The following is a 27,366-nucleotide window of genomic DNA, read 5'->3' on the forward strand; positions in this document are numbered from 1 at the left end:
GATTCTACCTCAACATGAGGGAAAACTTTGGTGTGAGGGGGACAGAGCCCTGGAGCAGGCTGCTCAGAGAGGTTGTGGTGTCTCCTCTGGAGATTTTCAAAACCTGCCTGGATGTGCTCCTGTGCGACCTGCCCTAGGTGATGCTGCTCTGGCAGGGAGATTGGACTCCATCTCTGGAAGTCCCTTCCAACCCCTGACATTCTATAACTTTCCTATTCTGTTTTTTTGACTGGCTCAATACATCGAGGAAAGCTCCATGAAGTCCTGAGCAAGGCCATAGATCCTCCACACAATTCATTAAAAATCTGATGTAAAGCTGAATTCCTTCATGATGTCAAGGCAGAATTACTCATTACTTTGGAAGATGCAAGAAGGCGATTAACACATTTCTGGATATTTTTCTTGGCGAAAACCACCTCTTCATGACAACTTTGCAGAAAACAAGTTGCAACAATAAAAATGCTTGAAGAATCATTAGTGAACACTTCTTGACATAAGAAATATGTAACTTCTCTTTACATTTATGGAATGTTTGTGGCAGTGGAACTGTACAAGAAGAGGGAAGAATAGGAGCTGAATACAAAGAGAATTAACCAAATTAAACAATAAGCAGAAAGCTATTTCCATGAATCAGACTTGAAAGTAAACCTTTCTCACATGTTGAAATGCCACCCAACATTCATTCTCTCTGCACCTCAAGTTTGACTTGAAAGAAAGAGAGGAGAGCCCACATGAAAACCCCTTTATGAACTCTGGATTATGGGCAAATCCATAAACCAGGTAAGTTTGCAGGCAGCAGAATTAATGAAGCCTGATTTCCCGGCTTTGTGCTTCACAAATGTTATCTTTGGTGTCTACAAAAAGGGGAACTCAAATTGATGCCAGGAAGTCCAAAAGTTACTGGAGAATGGAGGAAATGGAGAACATGGGGTTATTAATTTGCTACTTTGAAAACCAAGCTAAAATATGAAAAAGGCAAATTATTCAAAGGTCTTGTTGGCAATAAAAGTAAGATGACGATCATAAAATACAGCCCTACATGTTATATTGTGCATATATTAAGGAATACATTTATGATTACTCACCTGATTTCTTCTTTCAAGCCATTCATCAAGAATATTTATTGATGTTGCTTTTTAAAATATTAAACCCAAAGAGCTAAGAAGCTATTGCTGCTACAGAGAGGCTATTGCTGTTACAGAGAAGCTGCAGTTTGCTGTAAAGGATAATGGTGAAAGGGCAGGGAACCAACAAAATTATTGCTGAGTTACCTGGCCCTCTCCCGTGCTGCATCTTCTCGTGCTTTCTCTTTCTCTTGCCTCTGCTGTTCAATCCGTGCTTCCTGTTCTTTCCTCTTCATCAGCAGCTCCTCAACTCGGGCTTGTCGTTCTGCTTCCAGGGCCCTTTTGCGCTCCTAGTCACAGAAGAGTAAATTCTAACTTTTCATTCAGGACAAAAAAAAAAAAGACACAAGAGGAATCCATAGAAACTGTATTTCACCATCTGCTTATAGAATCTTACCTTACTTTCACAATGGAGTAAGAACTGCATTTTTATTAGGGAAAGGACTAATATGCAAATGTGTACCTTCAGAAGTTTGAACATACACTGAGAGCAGAGATGTATGAACTAAGCTACACATAAGCTGGCTAGTTTGGTCAACCTCATAAAGTCTATCCAATAAAAAAAACTTATAAAACTAGCTACTTAATAAGAGTAACCAAAAACATTGCAAACATCCTACCAGACACAGGTAATGAAGAAATACCACATGCTTCTATTATTACTTAAACTATGATTCTGGAAGTATCTGAGTGATGTGACAAAACAAAATGGACACTGACAATTGTTTTCCTTGCACTACACATGTGATTTTTCCCTCACTACTCAATTTTTACTATTATATGGTATTGCAAACCTTTCTGATAGAACAGCTGCACTTCTAGTAAAACAAAGCAAGTTTGAAACCTCCTATTTGAAGCAGACATTTATGAGTAGATTTTGAGTTTTACTAAGAGGAAACGTGGTTGGTTGGTTGGTTTGCTGAACGTCTTGGGAGAGCTGGATTTTTAATGTGTTCTTCAAATTCTTATCTTACTGAAAAACAAAGTTTATTTTGTATGACAGAATAAATAATAAGTATTTAAATATATTTTTAAAATACACTTCTTTCCACCAAGTCCATCCCTGTAATAGCACATCATTACACTAGCAAATAAATTATCTTCCTTGTAGCAGATTATGAGATTCCATTAGCTTGACCCAAAACTTGCTGCAATGGTGAATATTTTCATAGAGCTAGATCAAGGCCCTGCACTCTCAGATACTGCTTTACAAAAAATACTTCTGCTACAAAGGCTTTAAGACTTACCCTTCTCTCTTACTGCTGAAACATTTTAAAGGAGAAATGTATCGAGTTGAAAAGTTGAACAAAGGAGGCAAGATAGAAAGCAACACAGATCATACAGCTAAAATTAAAAACAATGGTTATTTCACTGCTCCCCTACAACAACAGGCACATTATACCTGAACAGCTTCATCACGTGCTTGCTTCTCCTCTTGTCTTCGCTGACGCTCCTCTTGCAATTCATTTAAGCGCTGCTCATATTCTTTTAGCTTGTTCAACACATCATGGCGTTTGTTCTGAGCTTCCAAGGTGTTTATAAATGCAATTTCATTTACCTGCAAATGATCACAAAGTATAAAGAGAAGATTCAAGAAGCTGAAATTAGTTTAATTTGGGGGGAATTCCATTGTTAACTATCCCTTTGGTTGTTAAACTGGTGGGACACTTCTCCAGAATGGGTTGGAAAAGTATCAAGCTGAGAAAAAAAAACATTTGGGGGTTAGTTGGGTTTTTTTTGGGTTTGTTTGGTTGTTTTGATTGGGCTTGGTTCTTTTGGATAGAATATAAGAAAGAATGAAATACAAAAAAGAAATGGAATATAAAAACAATGGAATACAAAAAAGAAAAACTGAAATGTAGCAGAAAACCAAGAAACTTTGGGTAAGTACCAGGAAAATCTTTCCAGTCTTCTCAGCAATGAGACTTTATGTTAGTCTGTTCTCTCATTCATAAAATGTGGAATGCTAAGACCTAGTAATATACATAACTGCTAGTAGAATCCAACAGCTCTTTTGATTTAACTTCAACTATGTGGCTGCTTACTGAATAAAAATGTAAAGCTATGCATACTAAATTAAGAAAAACAACAACAAAGCAGCTCAGTGTTCTAATACTTATCAGTATAGCCTACTTCACAAACATATATAGCATTTTTTCAACTACAGGACACTGCAATAGACAAGAATAAAGTAACAAAAATAATATGGAAAGACTAGAAGTACTTTCACGTGTATACTAAAAATACTGAACAAAATGCTTTTCTAGTACTTAGCTTTGTGAAGGTTAATCATTTTCTCCTTGCTACAAAGTTGCTGACCAATGCTCTTGTCAGCTTTAGCCTTTTAAATAGAAATGTTTAGAAACTTATAGGGATAGGAAATACAAAAATCTGATTTCATACAGTGAAAATCTTAGAAACAAAGTTATACAATTTACCAGCAATAAATCATATGCAAACATGACTCAACCAGAAATTCTGTTTCTGTACTCCAAGTCCATTCTCTGTCTGACCCCACAAAAGAAATGAGTAAAGAAAACATCCATGGACAGACAACAGATCATGTAAAGTGCAGAAGCACACTATCTGTTGCTTTGTTTACTGACTTGAATCCATCTACAGAATGGATTTCACAGTTCAGTAAACAAGTAAGCACTGGGAATTTAGATAACCAACTGGGCAGCAACAGTTACCATGGTCTTCAGACTACTCAGCAGCTATTTCTCCAAAGCCAATTAACCTTTATTTCCAGAACACAAGAACCTCAAGAGACAGCACATATTACACATCTAAACACACACAATACCTGAAACATCTGCTTAGCTGGGGAATTATGGCGACTGTGATTTAGTTAATATGATTACAGAAGTCACAACAGGGTAATGAAATAATAATGAAGGTGAGTTAGACTTAAGTAGGTAACCTAAAAAGCATTTCAATCCAAGAGGCAGAAACAGCAGGTAAGTAAAAAAGCTCAATCAGTTTTGTTGTGCTTATCTTACATGATAAGAATAAACAGCCGTGTCAGTCACAGCTGGGACCCATGCTCATTATATATGGTAACATTTTAGCTTTGTGGGGAAAAAAGGTTTTTTGAAAAGTGGACTTTTTCCAAAAATTAAATTTTGTATTTCTGTTGTGCTGTGACAGCATTCATCTAGTGTTTGTTTATGAAATTATGGATAAGTCAGAAAAGCACTAAAGAAAATACTTATTTTAGAATAATTACCATGTGCTACTTGTAGGTTTCTATTGATTTCCAACTGTTAGTGATACACAACACAGCAAGAGAACTATTGATGAAGAACATAGAATGCTGGGCCTAGAATGGATGTTTAACAGAAGCGAAGCAGCAACAAGCTCCCTCCACTTCTCATTCTGCACACTAGAAAGGAGAGAATTGATAGTGAGATCTTCTACTCGTTCCAGGACTAGAAGTTGCCAAAAATGCTGCCATACTCTCTGTGAGGAATAAAAGCTCTTTGCTTCAACTCTTCACCTCTTTATTTCAACTCCTCTCACTTGAGTCTGACCCATTATGTAGCCTAGTAATGGCTAATTAATTTAAATTAGTATTACAGAAATATTATCCTGTTTACAGATCAGCACTTACCTGCTTTCTGCTTCACGCATGTTTATATCTAACTTTCATCATATTTCACAACCTACCCGTGAGCACTCTGAAGTACAAAACATACACAGGCATAGCTATTCAATAGTTGCCCTTTAAAGCAAAAAACATACCTTAGCTTCTTCCTCTTGTGCTTTTTTCACAATTGCTTGTAGCTGCACTTCACGTTTGAATTCCGCATGGAGTAATTTCTCCTCCATCATCCGGCGTCTTTGATCTAACAATTCTTCCTTCCATTTCCGTACATCTTTCTCCTACACATAATGAGTAAATTCACTATTAACACAGTAACTGAGATTAAAGCCTGCATTTCCCTCAATTTTCTAATATTTGAAGCTTTATTCACAGTAATAAACATTATGATGCCCTACACAAAGCCTGCATAAAGTTTAACTCCAAGTACACTGATGTAACTGCTTCAGTTTGGTGAGCTTTAGCATTTACATGGGGCGCACACAACACATTCCTACTTTTGTCACTCCACCCGAACCTCAGTCAGCACAGTATATTAGCAACACTATCATAGAAGCTCATGATTTGAGATAATGCTCTCTTTAATACTTGTCATGCAACAAGTCACCTGAAAATGATGTGAACTCAGACTCACAGGAAAATTTCATTTCGCTGCTAGTTTCAACCTCTAACATTTCTAGCCTGTGTGAAAACAAGCTTTTCTGAAAGGCAGCTGATTGGCTCCTTTGCATTACAGGAAGCTTACCCTCTCCATTAATTTTTGAAGCTTTAGTGTCTTTTCTTCACGCAACTTTTCTCTCAGCTGTTGAGCTTTCATTTGTTTCTCTTCATGTTTCTTTTTGGATTCTGCTATTGTTCTTGTAATAAAAAACAAGGCAGAACAGAAGTAAGACACATGACATTAACCAACAGTGTTGCAAACAATTCTATGCCATTTTCAGTAAAAGAAACCAAACAGCCAAGTGGAGTGTAATTATTTCCCCTACATGTGAACCTGGTTCTTACAGTCTTCAGATCTTTACGTCCTGGACAATCTAGCACAAGCCTAGTTCATTATGAAAATATACACTCATTTCTGTTACACTTTCCAACCACAGACTAAAAGAAAGTAGATCTATGAACCATTTCCTGCAGCCACAAGTTTGGTTGCTTATTTCTAGACAGTTGACAGCTCTAACACCTTTTGCGTGATGGTGAAGACAGTTTCTCATGCATGTGTATTCCGTGGCCAGGTGGACGTGCAGGCTCTTCTTCCACTCTATCTCCCCAAGAATTGCTCTGGCGCCATGATTCACGAGCTGTACACAAAGACCACAAAGACTTAGGTAACTTGAACACATTTTCCTAGAAGTGCAGTTAATGAGGCTTAGTTCCTCTTGACATTCTCTCTCAAATAGCTTGAGCCTAGGTAAGGTGCAAACACAGACTGAAGTATTTGAAATCCCTGTGCATTTTCAATGCTTAGTGATTTTATTACACTTTTATCCAAACTGAAGGAAGGAGATGTACTAACTTTCCCACTAACTGCTAGAAATTAGTTCTTCTAAACTCACTTCAAAATGTTAGGACAAAAATGAGTAATTTTACAATTCTAATAGAGAGGCAGAGGAAGAGAGCTCAAGAACAAAGACAGAGATAATTTGAACCCACAATTCCATCATTCCTAAGGAATTAACATTAAAATGTAACTTGGAATAATATTTAGGTGTTGGGGGATCTTCTGAAGCCTTAAGCAGCCACGAGTAAAATGGGCATTTCAACACAAGCACAGTCATACATGAAAATTTACCTTCATAATCTGCCAGAACATCATTCCAGTCCATAGACATACCACAGAAAGTTATGCCTCCATTGCCCATATTAGCCTGAAAAGTAGCAAGATCCAGACAGTAAAAACACACCTTAACTGGCAGTGTACACACATTAAACAGTGACAATTCAGATTCAGCAATATATCCAAACTGAACTAGCCATCTCAAAGATATACACAGTTCCTGCTCCTTCTGACAGTAGAAATGGGGACTTCTGCTTCACCTGGAGTACTCCTGTATGGTAGCAATGGAAAGAAGTCCCAGTTTTGCACACAAAGCTAGCAGCAAGACAATGACTATGACATCAGAGGACTTTGTACCACTCAGCAGCACTGTGCTGCTCATTTTAGTGAGACTAAACACACCTTAGACAGTATGGTAGTACATGCCACTATTTACTTTATTTGCATACAGGTGACATTAGTGCAAAACCAAACACTACCAAATATCTGTATTCATACTCTGCTGACATCAAAGACTGCCTGAAGTTGAGTACTTCAGAAAAAGTTGAACACTCACAGAGAAATCGCTGTCATTGTCGGTCTCGATATTAATGTCGTTGTTTTCCTCTGCTTCAATCTCTCTTGTCAACTGCTCCTCTTCTGCAATAGCACTGGCAATGGCTTCTTCATTTGCCTTTTCCAGGCGGTCTGCTAACTCTTCCTTCTTAGCAAGGACTTCTGCCATAGACTGAAGGAAACATGAAATCAGAGAAAAAAATAGCACTATCAGTAGTAAGCACAAAAAAGTGGTTTCCAAATAGTTAATATGAATTATGTCATATTTTGTTCAACTTCCAATTACTTGTAGTTCTTTTACTGCTGTATTTTGTGAAGGTAACTGTAATAGAAACCCCACTGAAATTGCTGTGAACTAATTACTCATTTAATAGCTACATGAAACACTGATTAAATTTATTATCATTTACATCACTCCAAACTGTATTATACCAGTACTGTCATTAAAAACAGCATAGACAATTCTTCTCCAATGATTCTGTTAAATCCCTAATTTTAGGGACTAAGCACTGGGTCCTCTGAAACAGTAATGGCATGTCCTGCTCTTATCTCCAGAAAAGAAATCACACTCCAAAATCTTATTTAAAGATGAAAATGGATCTGCAGATGGACTATATCTGGAAACTTCACCACAGTTAATACAACACAATCCCAAGCTGTACTTCTCTTTCAGCATGAATGACAAGGTAGTTAAGCAAGAATATATGCCTGGACATGCTGACCGATTGTCTTTTCCTTCTCTGATGTGCAGTACCAACTGGTTCATTTCTACTCTGGCTACCAAATAATGTGCCAAAAATCACTGTTCAAAGCAATCTGATTAGGATTAGTAAAATGCTCACAAGAAACACAGATCCTACCAAACTGTCAGCATCTTAAAGTGTTAATAACCAAGAATGTTAGTGGATGAGATGCTACAAATCAGCTCTAACAACAGATACTTGACTCAGAAATTACCTAGCAGGAGTTTTTAGTACAAGATATTAAAGGAAAAGCCATTTACAGGAAAACTTTTGCAAACCAGAAGTATAATCTAGTTTATGGGAAAACCAAACCAAACCAAACCAAACAAACACCAAACCACCCCCCACACACAATCTGAAACATAAGGTGGATTTCATGCAGCATTGCTGCAATTCTTCCCTCAGAGAACCTCAGTCAAGCAGACACACCTTGAAACCTGCAGGCAAGAATGGACATTCCTTTTGGGAGGCCACATAAAAACAAAGTACTGACTTCACATTTGCTGCTTAAGAATGGCTTTCATCCAAACTGCCAGCTTTATAGGAAGACCCAAGAGGGCAGTCCAGGTAGTCTTAAAAGACAGAAGTCTACATTTGTTTCTAGCAGAATGTTGATCTCCCATGTGTTTCCAGTTTGAATAATTAGCAATGGAGAAATAATTTAGTGACAGTTTGACTTAAAATGATTGATAGTGGAAGGAAATGAAAAATTATGGCAAGAATAAATGTAAAAGATATAATAATGAAAGTACAGGTCTCTATTCTGAATGCATTTACTGGAATGAACTCCTATCATGAATGGTATCTGTACAGCAAATTTTTGTAATACAGTAAGTACCTGATAGACTTTTCTACAGCAGCCTAACAATAAATGCTGTGCAACACAGAATGAGAAAATTAAGGCTTATACTTGTGATTTACTCCAAAATCTTGCAAGATTTCTTACCAATCTGGCAGCACTCACATTTGAAATATCTGAGGGATCCATTTCAGTTTCAGCTTTAGCTTTTTCTGTTTGATGCTGGTCTACAGTATCAGTGATCAGGGAGGAAGCTTCATTTATCTGCAGAGTTTTTGAAGTACAGTCTGTATTTGTGAGAACTGGCAGCATCTCAGACACTGTCTGTGAGGAATCTTCCTGCAGTGGTGTGCCAGGACTTCCATTGTCTTCTGAGACTTGTGCTGTGAACTAAAAAGAGGCATTTGCAAAATTAACAAATGTAGCATACTGATTTATTTTAAAGCCACTAGACTCAGAAGGATTTTAACAAAGCACCTGGCACAGTGAGTGATACAAATAACTACACACACATTTCAGTTGCTCATAACTGTGCAGATCCTTCTGCCAGTAATCTATTTATGAGATGTGAGTTTTTGGAGAAACAAGGGAAACCCGCCTGCAACATTGTAAAATATGTGGTTCATCTCTTGATGTTTAACTTGCCAGTTTGTGCCAACACCTTAATGTGTCTCCACAAACATAACTGAAAGAGTTATTATTTTAAACCTTTCCAATATGGTTAGTCAATAAAAGCTCTAAAAAACATTACCTTCAGAAAATGCTCTAAAGAAAACGTTGCAAGATTTAAGGTTAGAAAACAGTTCAAAATTGTACTGACCTGAGTCCTTTCAGTAAGAGGACCTTCAGACTGGTGTAAAGGATCTTTCTGTACAGGCTCTGTGCCTTCGGATGTACTACCACCAGTGAGCAAAGTCTCATGTTTAGCCTCTAAAGGTGGTGAAATGACATTTTCTTTGTCACTGTCACCTTTGGACTTCAGTGATTCTGCAGCTACAGGAATTTTTGTTGCCAAAGCCGTGGATCGAGATCGAACAGGCCTTCCACGCTGAACTGTTTCCCAGCCCTCTGCATCCTTTCGATCTATGTGAAAAGTAAAAACACCTCACTCTGAGAAAGGGAGACATGTAAGTTGAAGTACTCTAAACAACTATTTTATTACATAACTACACAAGACATGTGATAAAACCATTCTCTTTAGAAATCAATTTAAAAATAAAAATCAATGAAATATTCTTTAGCAAAGCTTTTTACTTCAAGGAGTGCTATCAGATTCACAAACACTGAACAACTCTCTTCACGGGACCAGTTGCGTTAGTTCAAGAAGCTAAGTTACTCATGCACAAACCCATGTGAAAAACCACCAATGTCTACTTAAGCTTTTCATGCCTCTGCTGCTATTTCACAAGATGCTAAAGCACAACAAAGCAACCACACTCTTGTTCTTTGAAGCAACAGCAATGTTAGAGGTCTTCTGTGAAAGTGCAAATCTCTCCTGTTGTAATGCATGTTTTAGCGTAGAAATTACTGTCCAGAATGTGGCTTACTATTCTTCCAGAAATGTTTTTCTTTACTTTTTCCATTTGTTTGGTTCTGAGAATAAAAAGATGCTAATCAGGGTCAGCTCTTGGAAATTTTATTTTTCCTATTCCAGGAAATAGCAAAATATTGCAGTAGTGGGACTGCAAATTGAAGGAGAAAACACAAGAGTAGTTTTCTTTCTTTAATGACTAAACAGCTGTTAAATACAGCTGTTGATGATCAGCATTTCAGATACCAATCTTGGCACACACCTGAAAACCCTTCAAAGTTACATTTGTCTGCCTAAGTTATCAAGTCTTAGTATCATAGTATCATTCAGGGTTGCAAGGGACCACAAGGGTCATCTAGTTCCAACCCCCTGCCATGGGCAGGGACACCCCACACTAGATCAGCCTGGCCACAGCCTCATCCAGCCTGGGCTTAAACACCTCCAGGGACGGGGCCTCGACCACCTCCCTGGACAATCCATTCCAGGGTTTCACCACTCTCATGGGGAAGAATCTCCTCACATCTAGCCTGAATCTCCCCACCTCCAGCTTCATTCCATTCCCCCTAGTCCTATCACTACCTGAGATCCTGAGAAGTCCTTCCCCAGCCCTCCTGTAGGCCCCCTTCAGATACTGGAAGGCCACAATTAGGTCACCTGGGAGCCTTCTCTTCTCCAGACTGAACAGCCCCAACTCCTTCAGTCTGTCCTCATAGGAGAGGTGCTCCAGCCCTCTGATCATCCTCCTGGCCCTTCTCTGGACACGTTCCAGCACCTCCACATCCCTCTTGTAATAGGAGCTCCAGAACTGGACACAGTACTTCAGGTGGGGTCTCACCAGGGCTGAGTAGAGGGGGAGGATCACCTCCCTCGACCTGCTAGCCACATTTCTCCTGATGCAGCCCAGGATCTGATTGGCTTTGCGGGCTGCAAGTGCACACTGAGAGCTCATGTTGAGCTTCTTGTCCACCAGCACCCCCAAGTCTCTCTCCTCAGGGCTGCTTTCCAGCCAGTCACTGCCCAGCCTGGATTTGTGCCTGGGATTGCCTCGACCCAGATGCAGGACCCTGCACTTGCTCTTATTGAACTTCATGAGGTTGGCTTGTGCCCACCTCTCCAGCCTGTCAAGGTCCCTCTGGATGGCCTCCCTTCCCTCCAGCTGTCTGCTGCACCACACAGCTTGGTGTCATCAGCAAACGCTTAAGTGTGATCAGATTCCTACAATTATCAAGGTGAGCCACCTTCTTCATGTATCACATTTTTGTGGCCAGCAATTAGTACCAGCATAATTTCCCATACATCTTAAAATGATTGCATGTGATTCTTGATGCCCTGATGGTATAAGTCACAAATGTGGAAGGCAAACTCACGTGTGCCTATTTGCTCAGCAAGAGTTCTTGCAAAAAAACCTTAAGCACTAACCATGCACAATATTTTCCAATATACTTTGGCATAAGTTATTTTTAGGATCAATCCCATAAAAGCAAGAGAAGGATGTGGGAGATTATTTTTACCTGAAGGAAAATCAAACACCAAAAGTTAAATTGTCTGCTTTAGAGAGAAAAACCATCTACACTAGAATAAAATGTATATGACAAATCATATTTCTAAAGATTTTACTAACAGAAATGGTTCTGAAGCTCAGGCATAAATACCAGAGATCAAATACTGAAGTTTAACATAAATATGAACAGGAGTAATTTTGAGTCTACTTGGTTGTCAAAAAATGCACTCTGAAACAACTCAGAGTGGTGACAAAATAGAATGACTTGTTTATTCTTATGAATTGCATGTTATCAACTTAAAGACTGGCTTCAAACTTGCTCTGATTTTTAAAGCAAAATCCGAAGCGGTTTAAAAAATGTAGGATAAAAGTGTTGTAAAAGCATCACCTGCTTTCAGTAGCAACACATGATGGTTACAAGAAATGAACCACCCTCACATAATGCCAGTAACATCTTTATGCAGGTCAGCACACCCACAGGGAGATGAGAGAACTGTGTATTTTTTCCTTCGTCTCAGAATATATCTGTTTATTTTCAAGCAATGTCCAGGATCTAAGGAAGACCTGTCTTAACATTAACTTCCACAGTCAAAATCCCTTGAATCTCTGTTTCACTCCAGGGCAAGCGTTTCTGGCAACTCTACAAGAAGTACAGAAATTCTAGTACCAACACTTTTGCTGCAAGTGCTATACTACAAAGTACTGCAGTGGCACAGTCACAGAAGCATCAATAACAATGAAAATTATTTTAGGTAAAAGATAAAACCATTGCACCTACCGGACTAACTCCCTTTAGGCGGACTTGAACTGTTCAACATCAGCAGTAACCAGCAAACTGGAAATCAGCATAAACCAGAACTAATGGCCCTTTCATACTTTGCTGCCCTTGGCAACTAGCATTTTACAAACATGAAGTGTGCATTTAACCACTGGGTTCTCCTAATATCTCAGGACAAAACACAGCAGCCTAGACCAACAGCTGGTATAACTCATTGGTTACCACTGAAGCTAACAGGACCGTAGTGAAATGTATCTTAGTTGAGCAGCTCACACAACAGCTCTTTTCACAGAGCTATAGAACTGTTCATAAACCTCAACAACACTGATGCAAAAAGATCATTAATTTGATATTTTATTATAAAAACTATTTTACTCTAGAAAATTTGCAGTGTGTTTTCAAGTAAACAAAATTCCAAAGCTTTGTGTGAATGACTATAGCTGATCTCTGCAGCTCACTGACAGTAACCAGAGACAGCATAACTCTGCAAAAAGCCTTTCTATGTTCATTCCCCCTAGGTGCAATTGCACATGCTTCAGTATGCACCACTGATTACAGAGGGGAGTGGCAGTCAAAAAGACACATATGATATTTTTTGCTTTACCACAGACTTCCCATTTGACCCCTGTAAGAGACTTTGGGTTTGTTTTCATTTCTTCATCTTTATATGGAAAAAAAAAATTATTACCTACAGAAACCAAATGATTGAAAGGTATTATTACCCTCTCAGAGACAACCTTATGTCCAGGGAACAGGGGTTTAATTCCACAAGAATGACAAACAGATTTACTGCAGAAAGCTCCAGGCACACAGCCCATGTAGAATATGGCCCTGCATTATGTGGGACCACAAGGACTGCTTGGGCCCCTAGTTTATCACAGCTGTTCCTACCCCACTGATTTTTTGGAGCTGGTAGAACCACAAAGATTCTGCTGTATGTAGCTTGTGATAAAATTTGGCCAAGAAATTTCCCTGGCAAGCAACACACAGACAATGAAGAGACTGTTCAGAAGGCTGCTGAAACCAACCAGACAAACCTCCACTGCTTTACTGTAGCAGACTTTGGGGCTGTGATTCCTTTTGCTTGTCATTTATGAGACAAGATTTTTGCAAGATTTCACTTCTACTTGCTCTGAAAACTGAAGTCAGGTCTTACATCTTTTCTACATTAAAAAAAGATCAGAAGATAGCCTTTATTAGGATTTACTACTCAAAGATAATTTTACTAACATCTGGGTAACGAGACATATTAATCTTATCTATATCTTAATTGTAACTGTAACAATACCTTCTAACACCTAATACTAATATGTTTACTAATATCTACTTAATTCTAAAAAAAACCCCACACCACTTAATTCTTGCCAGCCTTGTTGAGTCAATTCCTTGTTTCATGGCATATTTTTTAGTACCCTGATAGAATTAATCAGAATACAATTATGCAGAGCATAGCAAATCCATACAATCCTACAATAAGAATCACTCTTTTACTAAAAGCTACACATGGTCAATTTTTAATTGACATTTCTTCATTGCCAGATTCATAATTATTACTCAAGACTCATCCAATTATTTTACCAGAACAGAAATACTTGTGTTTGAAAGAATACTCTTGTTGAGTTCCCTAAATACATAACAGTTTTTCATCCAAGCATGCATTCAGACTGTTGAAATACCTGCAATCAGCTGAACAAGTTTTATGCCAACTGACAACTAGCTGTGCACAAGAAGTTATTTTTTTCATTTTAATTCACCTACCAGATTGGTATTCAGTCATGCTTTTTAATAAAAGGTTTGCAAAGCTGATATGTTTATTAACATTAGATCCCATAGTCCCTAATCTGGTGCAAAGTTAACACTGAGCAGGGTATCACCCTTCCTCCCTGCCTTTGCTTTTTTTCCCTAAATCTGGAATTCTTTTCATATAGCCTAGTAGCCATCTCCACATGCTAAGTATCATACACTGGGTTTGATTACTCCCAGAGTGTTGTTAATGAATAATTCATTTGACTACCTTGATGATTCTCTAGTTTCATTTGAACTTCCCTGTCCCTGCTTGCTCTTGTATTACATGGAAGTGACAAGCCATCTGTCATCTTGAGGCCCTGAGAGCCACCAGAGCCTTATTCTTTCAAAGCTAACTTCACCTGGAAGAACTGGCCAAGCAGCCTTACTGGCAGCAACAACAAACCTAGCTAAGTATGTACAAAACTCAGAGTTCTAGGAGATGCAAGCCCCTTCTAGCACTTTTCTTGCAAGCAATATACTAGCAAAGCTTCTATGACCTTCCCTATTTATTACTAAACTTCAGCCCTTCATTTAAAAAAAACAGAACCAACAAACAAATCTAAAGTTGTATTCCTATATCTGACAGGCACTTTGGAAAACTATAATTACTTCAGAACTTGGAAGCAAATCCAGACACAGGAAATCTGCCAAAACAGTTAAAGGGCCAAAGACATGAAAAACAGAACAATAAAACAAAAACTAAAAAGCAAAACAAACAGAACCAACTACAGAGAAAATGTGGTGGTGCAGGAGGTGGTATGTTACCAACCATAACAAGAGATGGTGAGTTAGTAGGGAAGACATGAATTAGTGATGTTAATTGTCAGACTAATGGTCACTTAAAAAAGGTATGTCTGTGATGACACTCCTCCAATTTGTTCTGTATACGTAGAAGATCCACATGCTTCCATAAGATCAGGTGCCAACATGCCTGACCTCAATCCAGGACAGCTACTTCAGAGGACTCTCTTTCCCACAGAGTCTAAAGTCTCAGCTACATTACAAAGAACATCTATTCACAACTCCAGATGTGAGCAATACAGAAAAGATAATACCAATAATAAAAATCATTAATAAAAGTAAATTTTAAGTGTGGCAATAAAACCCCCAAAAAAACCCTAAACAAACAAAACAGTGTTTCTGACAAGTCTACATGATCTTCACTGCCCTTTCTGGTAAGTTTTGTACAAACAATAAACAGTTATTCTAATTGTAAGCACCTGCTTTCAGCAATAACACACACTCTGAGCTTACATAACCTTTGTTACCCCCAGCATGAGCACTTGAGAATTAATCTTATGCTAGGCTATTGCCTCTGTGTATCACTGCTACTAAACCAATTTTTTTCTCTTGCTATAAACTGATTATACAATGAGAAGAGATTATGTTTCATATGTAGAAAACATTCAGTCATGAAGGACAAAGTTATCATTATAATTCATTAAAATACTGACTGTAACTAAGTGTAATAAGGGAAATGAGATAAAACAATTTAAGCTCATTTAATTATGCATCCAGGAAAAAAATAATTTAAAGAAATATCTAGAAGAATAAGGTACTTTTTCTCTGAGGATTTATTTAGTTACATTTGGAAGTTCCATCAACCATGAAACAAGATACAGTATCATGCATTGTGAGACCTAACGATAATGGTCAGGGAAATCTTGCCACTGTAAGCCCCAGCTGGGCTTTTAGGGTGGGCAAGAAATCATTACAGGGTGGCAGGAGGAATCCTTCCTCCCATAAGGCCTGAATGTATCTAACAGCTGTGAGTGAACAGGCAGAGCAGATGATACAGAAGCCTCACATCTGCTTCAGTAATGCATGTGAAGAGCCTTTGTGCCTCCCTTTGCGTAAACCTAACAGATTCTCTTGTGCTCCAATCAGCGAGGTTAATTTGATTTTACCAAAGTGATTCTAGCCTCCATACAAAGGTAAAATATGCTCATAAAGAGAATTTGATTTGTTAAAAGCATTACAGTCCAGCCATGAGAAAATCACTGGTATTCTTCAATGCTAAATGTCAGAGATTAGAGAAGTCTTAAGAACAGACATGGTCCCTAAAAGAAATGCCTGTTATTTCTTAAAATGAAATGTTTCAGGTCTGAACTGTATAGTACACTTGATTTTGAAAATTACTGAACACTTACAGGACCTAAGTGGTTTTGCTCTTTGGAGCTCACCAGCTGCAGGTAGTGGCCAATAAAACACAGCACAAAACTGATTCTTCAGATATTTAAACGCCCCAAACTAACAAAAGGTAAGGCCTTTTGTTTTAGCCTCTTAAAAATATGTAATCCATATGGAAATGCAGATCAGTTCTACTCCATGTGTAGCTAATAAAATTCTCCACATGCACAAGAATCCCTAATAAAAGTATTTTAACAACAGCTTTGAGTCTGTCACTTTAATGAGAGTGGTAACAGAAAAGTGTTTTGTTCAAACACTGTCAAAAATCAGAAGATAAATTCCATCTTTGGTTACAGTGCTGAAAACTGTCAAACTGCTACTGTTCTCTACCCAGCTCCCTGTAACTATATACAGCAAGATATTCCCTCATGCAAACAGCACCAATCAATTCCCATTCAAACTACTATTTTTAGAGCACGCCTTGGATCGTTCTTTTCTAAGCAGAAGAATCTGCATGCTGCTCAACTCAGGTTAAATTGCAAGACGTCTGGGACAAGGTATTTTAGTTCCATAATATAACCACAAGTCTCCAAACCACTATACAGGACTTTTACTACTACTGAGTTGAACAACTGTCTTAAATTCATACATGCTCTTCCAGTAATTGCTCTCATTAAAAAACAAGCAAACACACACACACACACACCATATTATAAATATGTCTTTGAAATGTCATTCAGAATATCCATTTCTACACCCTGCTTTTGCAGGAAGTCATGAAAAACAGGAAGTTAAAAAATGCATCTTTGAAAGATAGTCTCAGGGTTCCAGCAAATGCAAAGAAATTAAAGACTGTAAAGCAAATTAAATGGCAAAGCTTTCTGTGTCTACAACTCAGTAAGTCTTTTCTACAGCTAAAGACTCTGCAAGAAGCATTCTCCAAGGGGAATCTGTAGAGACTCCAAAGAATTCATAACTGAATGTGTTAAGCACAGGCATAGGAAGTTCCATGCAAACATGAGAAAAAAAATTTTTCACTGTGAGAGCGACAGAACACTGGAACAGGCTGCACAGGGGGGTTGTGGAGTCTCCCTCTTTGAAGATATTCAAAGCTCACCTGGATGGGTTCCTGTGTTCTGGTATAGGTGATCCTGCTCTGGCAGAGGGGTTGGACTGGATAATATTTCACAGACCCTTCCAACCCCTAACATTCTGTGATTCTGTGATCTCCTGGTCTTCAAAGAAAAGCTACCAATTGCTACTTTACATGGTTCTAATACCATCTCCCTGGGCACATAAACTATCTTGAGCTCTCTTTGAGAGATTCCTGGACATTTATTATTTCTAATACTGTAAGCCATTCCAAACTGCAGTCAGCTAGATTGTCAGTCTGTAATCAACAACTTTCCATTTCTCCAGATGTTAATGTAACTGGTATTTTAACAGATCAAAATGAGTTAGTGGAAATACAGTGGATGTTACCTGCACATTAAAACACCATTTTGTCTCAAACTTAACTATTACAGTGTAAGGCTGCATTCATCTTTTATCTTGACATTTAAATGCTGTACTGTACTTTGCAAAGTTTGACCTGATTTTGGTTTGAAAATGGGTCATCATACCCTGACCTAACTTTATATTACATAGTTTGTGAAAATAACTTAAGGCACTTTAAAGAGACTTGCCATTTTTCCGTGATGATTTCTGTGCTGGAGGTGGCAGACAGGTTTGTGCTGCTGCTAGCTCAGGAACGGCAGCTTTAGTTCCATGATTGGCTTTTACTTTATCAGCCCAACTGACACCAGAAGGAGCCAGGCGCGTCGCGGACATTGTCACAGCAGGGTTCCTAAAGGAAAGTTATTGCTCTTTAGTGTCTGATCAAACAGCAGAGTGGCTCATTAGAAAACTTTAACAGGACACACTTTCCTCAGTCCTGGTGTTCCCAGCAGACCCTTCTCAAATGTGGTCCATCAGGTAGGTATTAATATATCTACACAGTCTAGCACCATTGGAGCAATTTTTCCACCATAAACATGTTGTACTATTTCTGTAGAAATGGTTGACATACAAAATTTAAGACAGCTCAATACTCAGAGGAACTGACCAAACAGTACGTCTTTCCTGAGGACATTATGAAAATACAGGGTGTGCTCTAGATCCCAACAAACCTGAAGGAACTGAAAAACTGAGAAAGACTTAAACTGGACATGGAGGTGCTCTCCAGAACTGAAAAGCACCAGATAGTGCTGCTCTAAGCTGGTGTTTCTGCACATTGCTGCTGAAGTGCTTTCAAACAGCAATTCTCATTTTAACAAGTACAAGATGCTTTATTGGAGGATATAATACGCTCTGCATTTAAACTAGCGTCAGTTTTGCTATTCATCAGAATCAGAATCATCTCACTTCAGATTCCCCTTTTTGACCTTTTGCACACCCAGCTGGCCACCTGCATTGCACACACTGGCAGTTTTAATTTGGCCTTTGTTTTGTAATGGGAATATTAAACAGATAACATGAGATACACAAACTGCATTTTATCTTCATATCTTTGAAATGACCAGTGATTAAATATAGAACAAAGTGAAAAATTTACTCCTTGATAGGATTTTCTTTTACAGACCACATGCTATTCTTTCACAAATGGAAAAACTGCATATATAACTTAATAAACAGCAAAATGACATATTGATTAATATAGAAAAATATTTTATTCATGAATTATGCTTTAAATGAATCCTCATTTTAGCTTTAATAAGCTTATGGTGTGGTTTCATACCCAAAATTTAAACTTCTTCGAGCATTTGAGGTCACACTAATTCTGTCTGTTGATGGACTTGGAATCACATGTCGTCCTGGAGACATTTTCTTTACTTCCCAGGCTAATGAAGTAGGTCTGCAAATTCAGGAAAGAGAGAAAATAAAAATGACAATAACTATTCCTGTATCACCTTAAAGAAAAACCAACACCAGCAAATGTTATAAAGTATTAATAATACTGCTGAATTTAATCATACATTTAGCAACTGTTTCTAAACAAACTGCAAACTCTATCAGCCAGGCCCATACCAAAAATGATGCATACTCTCAAGAGTACAATGCTTATTTCAAGTATCAGTGTGGGACCAAATACCAAACCAACTGGTTAAAAGGAAAGGATCAGATGTAGGACTAGAAATATCCTCTAGTTCTAGAGACAGTAACAACACAGATAAATGGCCACCCCCATTAAAGGTACCCTGTGGTTTCCTGTCCTGTGTAAGAGAGCACTTAATACAGTTTAAATACTACTTTGACTAACATAGGTATAAAATATCTTCAGTACATAAAAAAAACTTCAGAACTAAGCAAATATATCACCATCCTCTCTTTCTATTATAGTACTGACATACTAAACTTTGTCAGCAGTAACATTTACTGCTGTGTACTGGCAAAGATATTTGAACAGGTTGATTTAAATTAACTGTCACAAACAAAACGTTCTCCTCCAAACACAGTTTGAGACAAAATCCAGGGCAGCAGTTTCATTATGCATCTCATCGAAGCTGAGACTATTCTTCTTTAAGTCTTGCTCCTGAAGTTATCTGATTACATGAAATTACAACTGACAATGAAAAACAAAATCAAACTGGTAGAACCCAGTGCTGGTGAAGACAGATTCAGAAAAGCACTTACCTAATTATTTCTTAACTAGTTCCAGTACTACTAGCAGAATCAACAAACTATAATCAACTAATAAATCCACTCTGTTATGTATGATCTACTTTTTGTCTCTACCTAGGCAGATCCACAATCAAACTCGCTACCTAACAAAGGAAAATAGAAAAACTAGAGTGCCACTGCACACATACTACAGGTCTCACATCCTCTGCAGGCACAAAACATACCAGCAAAATGTTACTTCTCATTTACCTCTCAAAACTGAAAAAACTGAATGATGTAATCAGTTTTACCTCTCTGATACTACACTTCCCAACCCTGTACCATTTTCAGCATAGTTATTCACTGATAGTGTTAACAGGGAGCATGAGATTCCCTCTAAATCCTCACACTAGCCCTGTCCAAAAGGAAAATTTCTTTCCTGATGTCCCAGAGCAAATCCTAAAATTGTTTCCCTTTGCTGAATCTCTGCTATAAAATGAAGTTTATTATGAGACCATATTTGAATGAAATCTAATTACCTGCTTTGAGCATCAGCTTTTTCTAGCTTCTCTTGTAGCTGTATCCAGTCAATCAGTGCTTTGAAGTCTCTTACATAGTTATCAAGCATCATCAAGACTTCCTGAAAAGCAACCATGACATCAGCTTTTGTATTAAAATACAATCCTCTCACTCCAACAAAGGAGCTGAAAAGAAAGTAGGAAATTTACTAGTCTGTAGTGCTCCCATAAAAAAAACAAACCAACAACCAATAAACCCACGAAACCTCCTGACAGCAAAGCAGCCCAGACAGTGAAGATTTTATGTGAACAAACATTAAAATATTTATCCTATCAAAAAACATGCACATTTCCCAAGATCTCTGGGAGCAACGTTTAAGGACAAAATAGTAAAATCTAGCAAGAAAATAATTTCTAACATACACAACTATCACTGCTTCAGGATATGTCAGAGTTATCTTTTAAAATATGCTGAATGTACCTCATCAAATAGGCAAACTGTCTATAAAACGTGGTAGAGTCATGGAAGACTAAAAATGTCATGATTAATCTGTTTGTGAAGTAAATATAGAGCAAGCCCCAAAAGGCAGCTGCAGCAGAGAGATGGAATCTCTTCTGGAGAATCCTGGGAACCCTGCATCAGAAAAAAAAAGTGCTTCTTATGCCTCTGAAGTTCAGCAAATTGTATCCTACTCTTATACTCCTCCTCTGGACTTTGAATTGTGCAGAACTTTCAGATGATGTCTTTTCCTAGGTGCCCAGATGAATGGCAGAGATTCCATTGGCATGTGAGATTATCAGCACTCTTGTACTAATAAAGCAGATTCCAATTTTAAAAAATTAAAAAGACTCTCAGGGTGATATTTTGAGAGGCAAAAAGGGAAGTACCACAGCACTAGACTTGGTTTCTAAAACCATCAAGTCTGAAACAAACTTACTGAGAAATAAGCAAGATAAACTGCAACATGAAAAGTTTACATTCTCTTCTCTGATTAGTACACTCTCACGAGTGGAAAAAAGTCACTAATTGCACATTCCTGTCTATGGAGTAATTACATGATCAGACTTTACAACGTCAATATGCACATCATGCTTCTGGACCATTACAAAGCAAGTAAGTCTCTACCATTTCTAAAATTACTTTTGAACTATATGGAGTTACCAGAGAACTCCCACAGTTTTAGATGAATTAATCACTGAACACTGTAGTCAGGAACATATTTTACATCTTTAAAGACTTAAACGTTATCACAAAACAATGCCACTGGGAGGGATCTTAAGAGAAGCCTAGTCCATCCCATAATTCTTGGCTAGGATTAAACATACAGTGTCAGAAATTATGTGGGTGTGCTGGAGTTTTATTTAACATATTGTAAGCACTTTAAGGAGCTAGAATCGTAGAAATTAATGATTGGTCTCCAACAAATAAAATTAACTGTTATGAAAACACATTGAAATTAACTTGACTTCACACTGTGAGGATGAACTTTGTAGATAAAATGTCAGTGGCTGAACAGTAAGGAACTAAAAGGTTTGCTTCAGAAAATTCTGACTTCACCTACTGACTCCCAGTTTGGTCAAATGTGCAAGTGTAGTAAGCACTGTGAAGTCAGATTACACACAGAAACAACACAGGTAAATTGGATCCTGCAATCTTGACTCAGACAATGCTGCCATTTTTTCACAGCAAAGCAGAGCAACGGCCTGAGGTTTTTTCCCCCTGAGCAAACAATAGGCATCTACTGTCACTGATAGAGAAGCAATCTTCCTGCATGCAGGCGGCTAGGAAACCACTTATATTCCACATATAAACAAAAAAATCACTTATTGAATGGGACAAAAACCACACAGACCATCACAGCCAACAGGCATAGGGCACCTTCTCAGCGCAGCTGGTTATCATCCAACAAAGCACAATAATGCGTTTTTAAAGCAGGCAGAGCAAGATCGCAACAATCAGAAATAGAAACTTTCATATCTACTCTTTCAAAGACAATGAAAATGTATGCTGTACTCTACATTGATGACATGCTGAAAATAATAAAACTCCATAAATGGAGTTTGAAAAGTTACATCAGCTTCACATGCAGAGTTTAAAATACAAACAGAACTTTACGGTATAAGGAAAACCACTAACGACAAAGTGTTGCTGTTTATGCAAGTCTTTACCATGTCAGTCATTCCTGCTGGTATTAAAAGACATTTTTTGCTCAAAGCAAATAATTATTACTAATACTCAGCACTTAGAAATATTTTAGGAAGAATTACAAATTAAAATGTATTGGTTCTAGGATATAACTAGAAATGTTAACAGTAAAATATGTAATATTGAAAGCAGTAAAAACACTCTACTACAGCACAGGTAACATCGTGTCCCAGACACCCTTACTTTCAATTGTCCTAAAAACAGGACCTCTAAGGTATGAAAAATGCTTTCTCATATAAAATTATATGGATGATTTTAAATTTTATTTAACAACCAATGCAAGTTTGAAACTCAATTTCATCTTCCACAGAAATATCCTTTAAATTGGTAGGTCTGACAGATACAGAGCTGGTCGTTAGAAAGGAAAAGTCACAAGCAACTCAAACACAAGGAAAATCAAGAAGAATACCACTGCTGATGTAAAAGTTGCTCTTTCTTTTGAAATACTCAAAAAGGAAAAAAAAAGAAAAAAAGCTAACAAAAATCTTTCTTACAAGGTAGTTGGTTTACAGCCCCAAAATAATTCTTAAGTAAAGTCTGCCAGAAGAAATGAACAAGTCAAGTATTTTAGCCAGTTCTGTTTTCAGTTTCACTAATAAAATTTCAGTTTTCTAATTCAATTCATGTCCACTTAGGTTAGCCCATGCTAAGTTGTGCTGACTCTTACTAACAATAAGAGCATAGAAAGCAAAATTTAATTCTGAATCATTTACTTTTCAAGTCTGTCACTGAGATATTCCTCAAAAAAAAAATAAAATCTGAGCTATATTTCTGAAGTTAGTTGGCACAGGAAAAAATATACAATAAATGTCTTAACCTATTTTAAGGAATGTCTAGCTACACATTATCAGAACTGATCAGAGCAGAACCATGCAGCTGTAACCCGAGTCATGTTTTACGAACAAGGGAATACAAACAAGACAAGCAGCTGAAGCGGCCCCATATTCACTGATGCACATCTTTCTCCCTAAAGCTAGGAGGGCCATTTTGTCAAGCAGGATGAAGCAGAACAAAAGTGGCTCTGAAAGCGCTGCTACAGGCATCCAGATAACTACATATAGATGTACAGCTAAAATTACCAATTAGTTTACCAATTGGCTGCAACGGATTCGATTGGTTTGTAATTAATTCTAGATGCTGGCGCATAGAGCAGGCCGGTTGGCGCCATCCCTTTGTCCTACTGACACACAATACTGGTGTGCAGGGCTCTGGGGTCCTGGCCATCAATACAGCTCGCCAGCTCACCTACGCTACTCAGTGCAGCAGATATACCCTGTGGTGCTGAAGCAGTGGAAACTTGTACCACTTGAGAAGGTGCTGACAAAAAGGAACCTTTATGGGGTAGACTATGGTTGTGCTAGAGTCAAAACAATTTTAAATCCCATTATTTTTCAAGGTCATATCCGTCCCATACGATTTTTAAAGAGCCAGTTCAAACTCAAAAAGAAAGCAATACTGTTACAAAACAACACTTCAAGGAAAACCAGTGACATAAACCAAAAATCATTTGCAATATGGCTCCTGTTTCTTTCTCTCTTCTATTCAATTCTCTGATCAACAGTCTTGCATGTCAAAAAGCTCTTTTTGTGCTTTTCCTTCTTTTCCCCAGCTTTCAGTCATTACTTGGGTTTCTGTGTATTTAAGCTGTACTTCTCTCTTCAGTTGGGTGATCACATTAATTACTTTGCAATCCACAAGGATCTCAAATATAGAAAGTAGCTACATCAGAAAAAACTTATATTCCTGAATCAGAGCAAATTTGACTTAGGCCCTAGATAGGTCTATTATAATCCCTAAAACCAGAAATTAACTTTGTTTGGAAGTCCCACACTGGCTTTGAAATGTCACCTTCTCCATTTATTCTCCCATTCTCAAACAAGGAGGTGGCACACAGGGAGGCATGGAAGATTGCAGGATTTTGAGGTTATTATAGTTCCTAAAAGTAGAATGCAGAGAAATTAACTGAATCACCACATCTCTCACAGTAGCTCATTCTCAAGGCTAGAATTGTGTGGGTTTATTTACAAACTATGCATACTTTATATGGTTCATTATCTACACTGAATATTTTAGATTATGTATTTACCAAAATAAAGTCTGTTTTCTTGTACTGAAGAGCACTCTTAGGAGGTAATCTAAGTTCCTCCTTTCTTTCTTTAAATGTTAACCTGTTTAACCAGGTGTTTAGGCAACTTGACACAAAAACTGCTTCAAAAATGTCCTTGTAGTCTTCCTACAGCTGTATTACAAACACTTAGAGTAGAGTCTGGGGTTACAGCTTTGGGTAAGGATGAAAGGAAGCAACTTGTCTAGTCAAAGGACTCTCATCTTACCAACCTTGGTACATAGCAGATTAATATTTTTTAAATAAAAGATTCTAAAACAGAGGAAAACCCAGGGTAATTTCCCAGTAACTGAAGTTCTCTCAACTGATGTGCCTTTTTTAATGCTCTCACCCATACCAAGCAGTAAACTTGAGATAGCAGAGCTATAGGAACATATGGCCTCTGAGACCAAGTGTGTTCAATGCACGATACCTGGCCTCAGCTTGTTTCACCCACAATACGAGAGCCATAAAGCACTCTGTGTCAAGGATGTGCTCCTGAGAAGTGTAACCATTACCAAAGTAAATGTGCTCCATAAGAATGAATGTAGAGGTCTGGGGGCACATGCAGGGCCTCAATCACATAAATTATTCACATAAAAATGATTTAAAAAAAATTAATTAATTACATATACACATATGATGCAAAGGATCATAGAATTGTTAGGGTTGGAAGGGACCTCAAAGATCAGCCAGTTCCATTCCCCCTGCCATGGGCAGGGACACCTCACACTACATCAGGTTGCTCAGAGCCACATCCAGCCTGGCCTTAAAAACCTCCACGATGAGGCTTCTACCACCTCCCTGGGCAACCTGTTTCAGTGTCTCACCATCCTCATGGGGAAGAACTTCATCCTAACATCCAATCCGAATCTACCCATTTCTATTTTTGTTCCATTCCGCCTAGTCCCATCATTACCTGACACCCTAAAAAGTCCCTCACCAACTTTCTTGTAGCCCCCTTAAGATACTGGAAGGCCACAATTAGGTCACCTCGGAGCCTTCTCTTCTCCAGACTGAACAGCCCCAACTCTTTCAGCCTGTCCTCATAGGAGAGGTGCTCCAGCCCTCTAATCATCCTCGTGGCCCTTCTCTGGATATATTCCAGCACCTCCAGATCCTTCCTGGAATAGAGGCTCCAGAACTGGACACAGTATTCCAGGTGGGGTCTCACCAGAGTGGAGTAGAAGGGGAGAATCACTTCCCTCGACCTGCTGGCTACGTTTCTCTTGATGCAGCCCAGGATGTGACTGGCTTTCTGGGCTGCAAATGCACACTGCTGGCTCATGTTGAGCTTCTCATCCATCAGCACCCCCAGGTCCTTTTCTTCAGGGCTGCTTTCAAGCCAGTCGCTGCCCAGGCTATATTGGTGCTTGCAATTGCCCCGACCCAGATGCAGGACCTTGCATTTGGTCTTGTTAAACCTCATGAGGCTGTCATGGGGCCACCTCTCCAGCCTGTCGCGGTCCCTCTGGATGGCCTCCCTTCCCTCCAGCATGCCTGCTGCACCACAGAGCTTGGTGTTGTCAGCAAACGTGCTGAGGGTGCACTCAATGCCACTGACCACGTCACGAACAAAGAAGTTAAACAAGGATGGATAGTCAGGAAAATGATTAATTAGATGGTGAACTAAACAAGGAGACATGCCAGATTTTCAGTGGGGAAATAATTAGCAGTTGAAAGAATTTAGGTGTAAAAAGCTAAAAGTGCTGAATTAACCTTAATTCAAAACCACAGATTTTGCAGTTTGGTTGTTTAGGAGTTTTTATTTCCTTTCAAAAGCCAAGATTTTTTTCACCCAGAGGAACCTAGAACACTAGAAAAAGAATACTGTGCCTAAAAAGAACACTTTAGAGGCCTGCACTGAGGAAGTAAGGTACTTCATAATCCTTCCTGAAATACCTTTCCTAGGATTTGTAGCACTACAAGAAGTGACATTCACATATAAGAAATCATCTCTACCTGAAAGCCTTCAGTGAGAAACCCTGTAGGCAGGTACTTTTCTCATTTGTAAAACATAAGTTTTAAAATTTCTCAGTGGGAGAAAAAAAAATAATGTTCCTGAAAAAGTAGAATTGACATAATTCAACTGGCCCTTGTCAGCAGAAATAGGATCAAGATCCAGTTTGGATCACCTCAACCATCTGAGTGAATTATTCACTGAAATCAGAGAAATCTGGGTTTCTACCTTCAAGTCCAACAAGTTTAGAAACAGTTTTATTTTCCAGCCTGCCTTAAAAGCCTGTAATCAGGCTGGCTGAGCATGGGTCTGCATGCAGAGATTCAAATCACTGAAATTAGCATACCTGGGAACCAAAAGCAGCCCTCACAAGACATTTTCAGCAAGAAATGATAATGAGCTAAGTTCCTCTCTCCTTCTGGGAGGCCTTCAATCAACTCAAACTCCCTCAGATAGCACCCTGATTGGAAAACCGTAAAGGAAGTTGTTTCAGCTGGTTCTTTTGCAGAACAACAACATGCAACAAATCTTCCAGAGAAAAGCTTTAGAGTATCTTATGCTGTCTATAGGGATCAGAACAACAGCACTTCAATGCTGCATTTTTCATCTCAA

At 38.4% G+C, this 27,366-nt stretch overlaps 1 protein-coding gene across 4 annotated transcripts in view; it reads right to left on the bottom strand.

Annotated features, from left to right (window-relative positions):
- The window catches only part of SCAPER (S-phase cyclin A associated protein in the ER), a 150,494-nt gene that overhangs the window by 106,231 nt on the left and 16,897 nt on the right, over nucleotides 1–27,366 (bottom strand). For 3 of the 4 annotated variants that reach the window (XM_068144135.1, XM_068144133.1, XM_068144136.1), the window contains exons 6-17: nucleotides 20,506–20,606; nucleotides 19,104–19,220; nucleotides 18,013–18,173; nucleotides 9,420–9,682; nucleotides 8,747–8,989; nucleotides 7,059–7,229; nucleotides 6,518–6,593; nucleotides 5,909–6,026; nucleotides 5,474–5,585; nucleotides 4,869–5,009; nucleotides 2,527–2,682; nucleotides 1,272–1,414 (exon numbers count right to left, since the gene is read on the bottom strand). In XM_068144135.1, the coding sequence (XP_068000236.1) occupies nucleotides 1,272–1,414; nucleotides 2,527–2,682; nucleotides 4,869–5,009; nucleotides 5,474–5,585; nucleotides 5,909–6,026; nucleotides 6,518–6,593; nucleotides 7,059–7,229; nucleotides 8,747–8,989; nucleotides 9,420–9,682; nucleotides 18,013–18,173; nucleotides 19,104–19,220; nucleotides 20,506–20,606 (1,802 nt within the window). The remainder of the gene's footprint in view (nucleotides 1–1,271; nucleotides 1,415–2,526; nucleotides 2,683–4,868; nucleotides 5,010–5,473; nucleotides 5,586–5,908; nucleotides 6,027–6,517; nucleotides 6,594–7,058; nucleotides 7,230–8,746; nucleotides 8,990–9,419; nucleotides 9,683–18,012; nucleotides 18,174–19,103; nucleotides 19,221–20,505; nucleotides 20,607–27,366) is intronic. The other variant, XM_068144134.1, reaches the window with a different exon arrangement.

This window comes from Melanerpes formicivorus, unplaced genomic scaffold, assembly GCF_026170545.1.
Source record: "Melanerpes formicivorus ecotype bairdi unplaced genomic scaffold, bMelFor1.0.p_v2 SCAF_10, whole genome shotgun sequence".
Taxonomy (NCBI): Eukaryota; Metazoa; Chordata; class Aves; order Piciformes; family Picidae; genus Melanerpes; species Melanerpes formicivorus.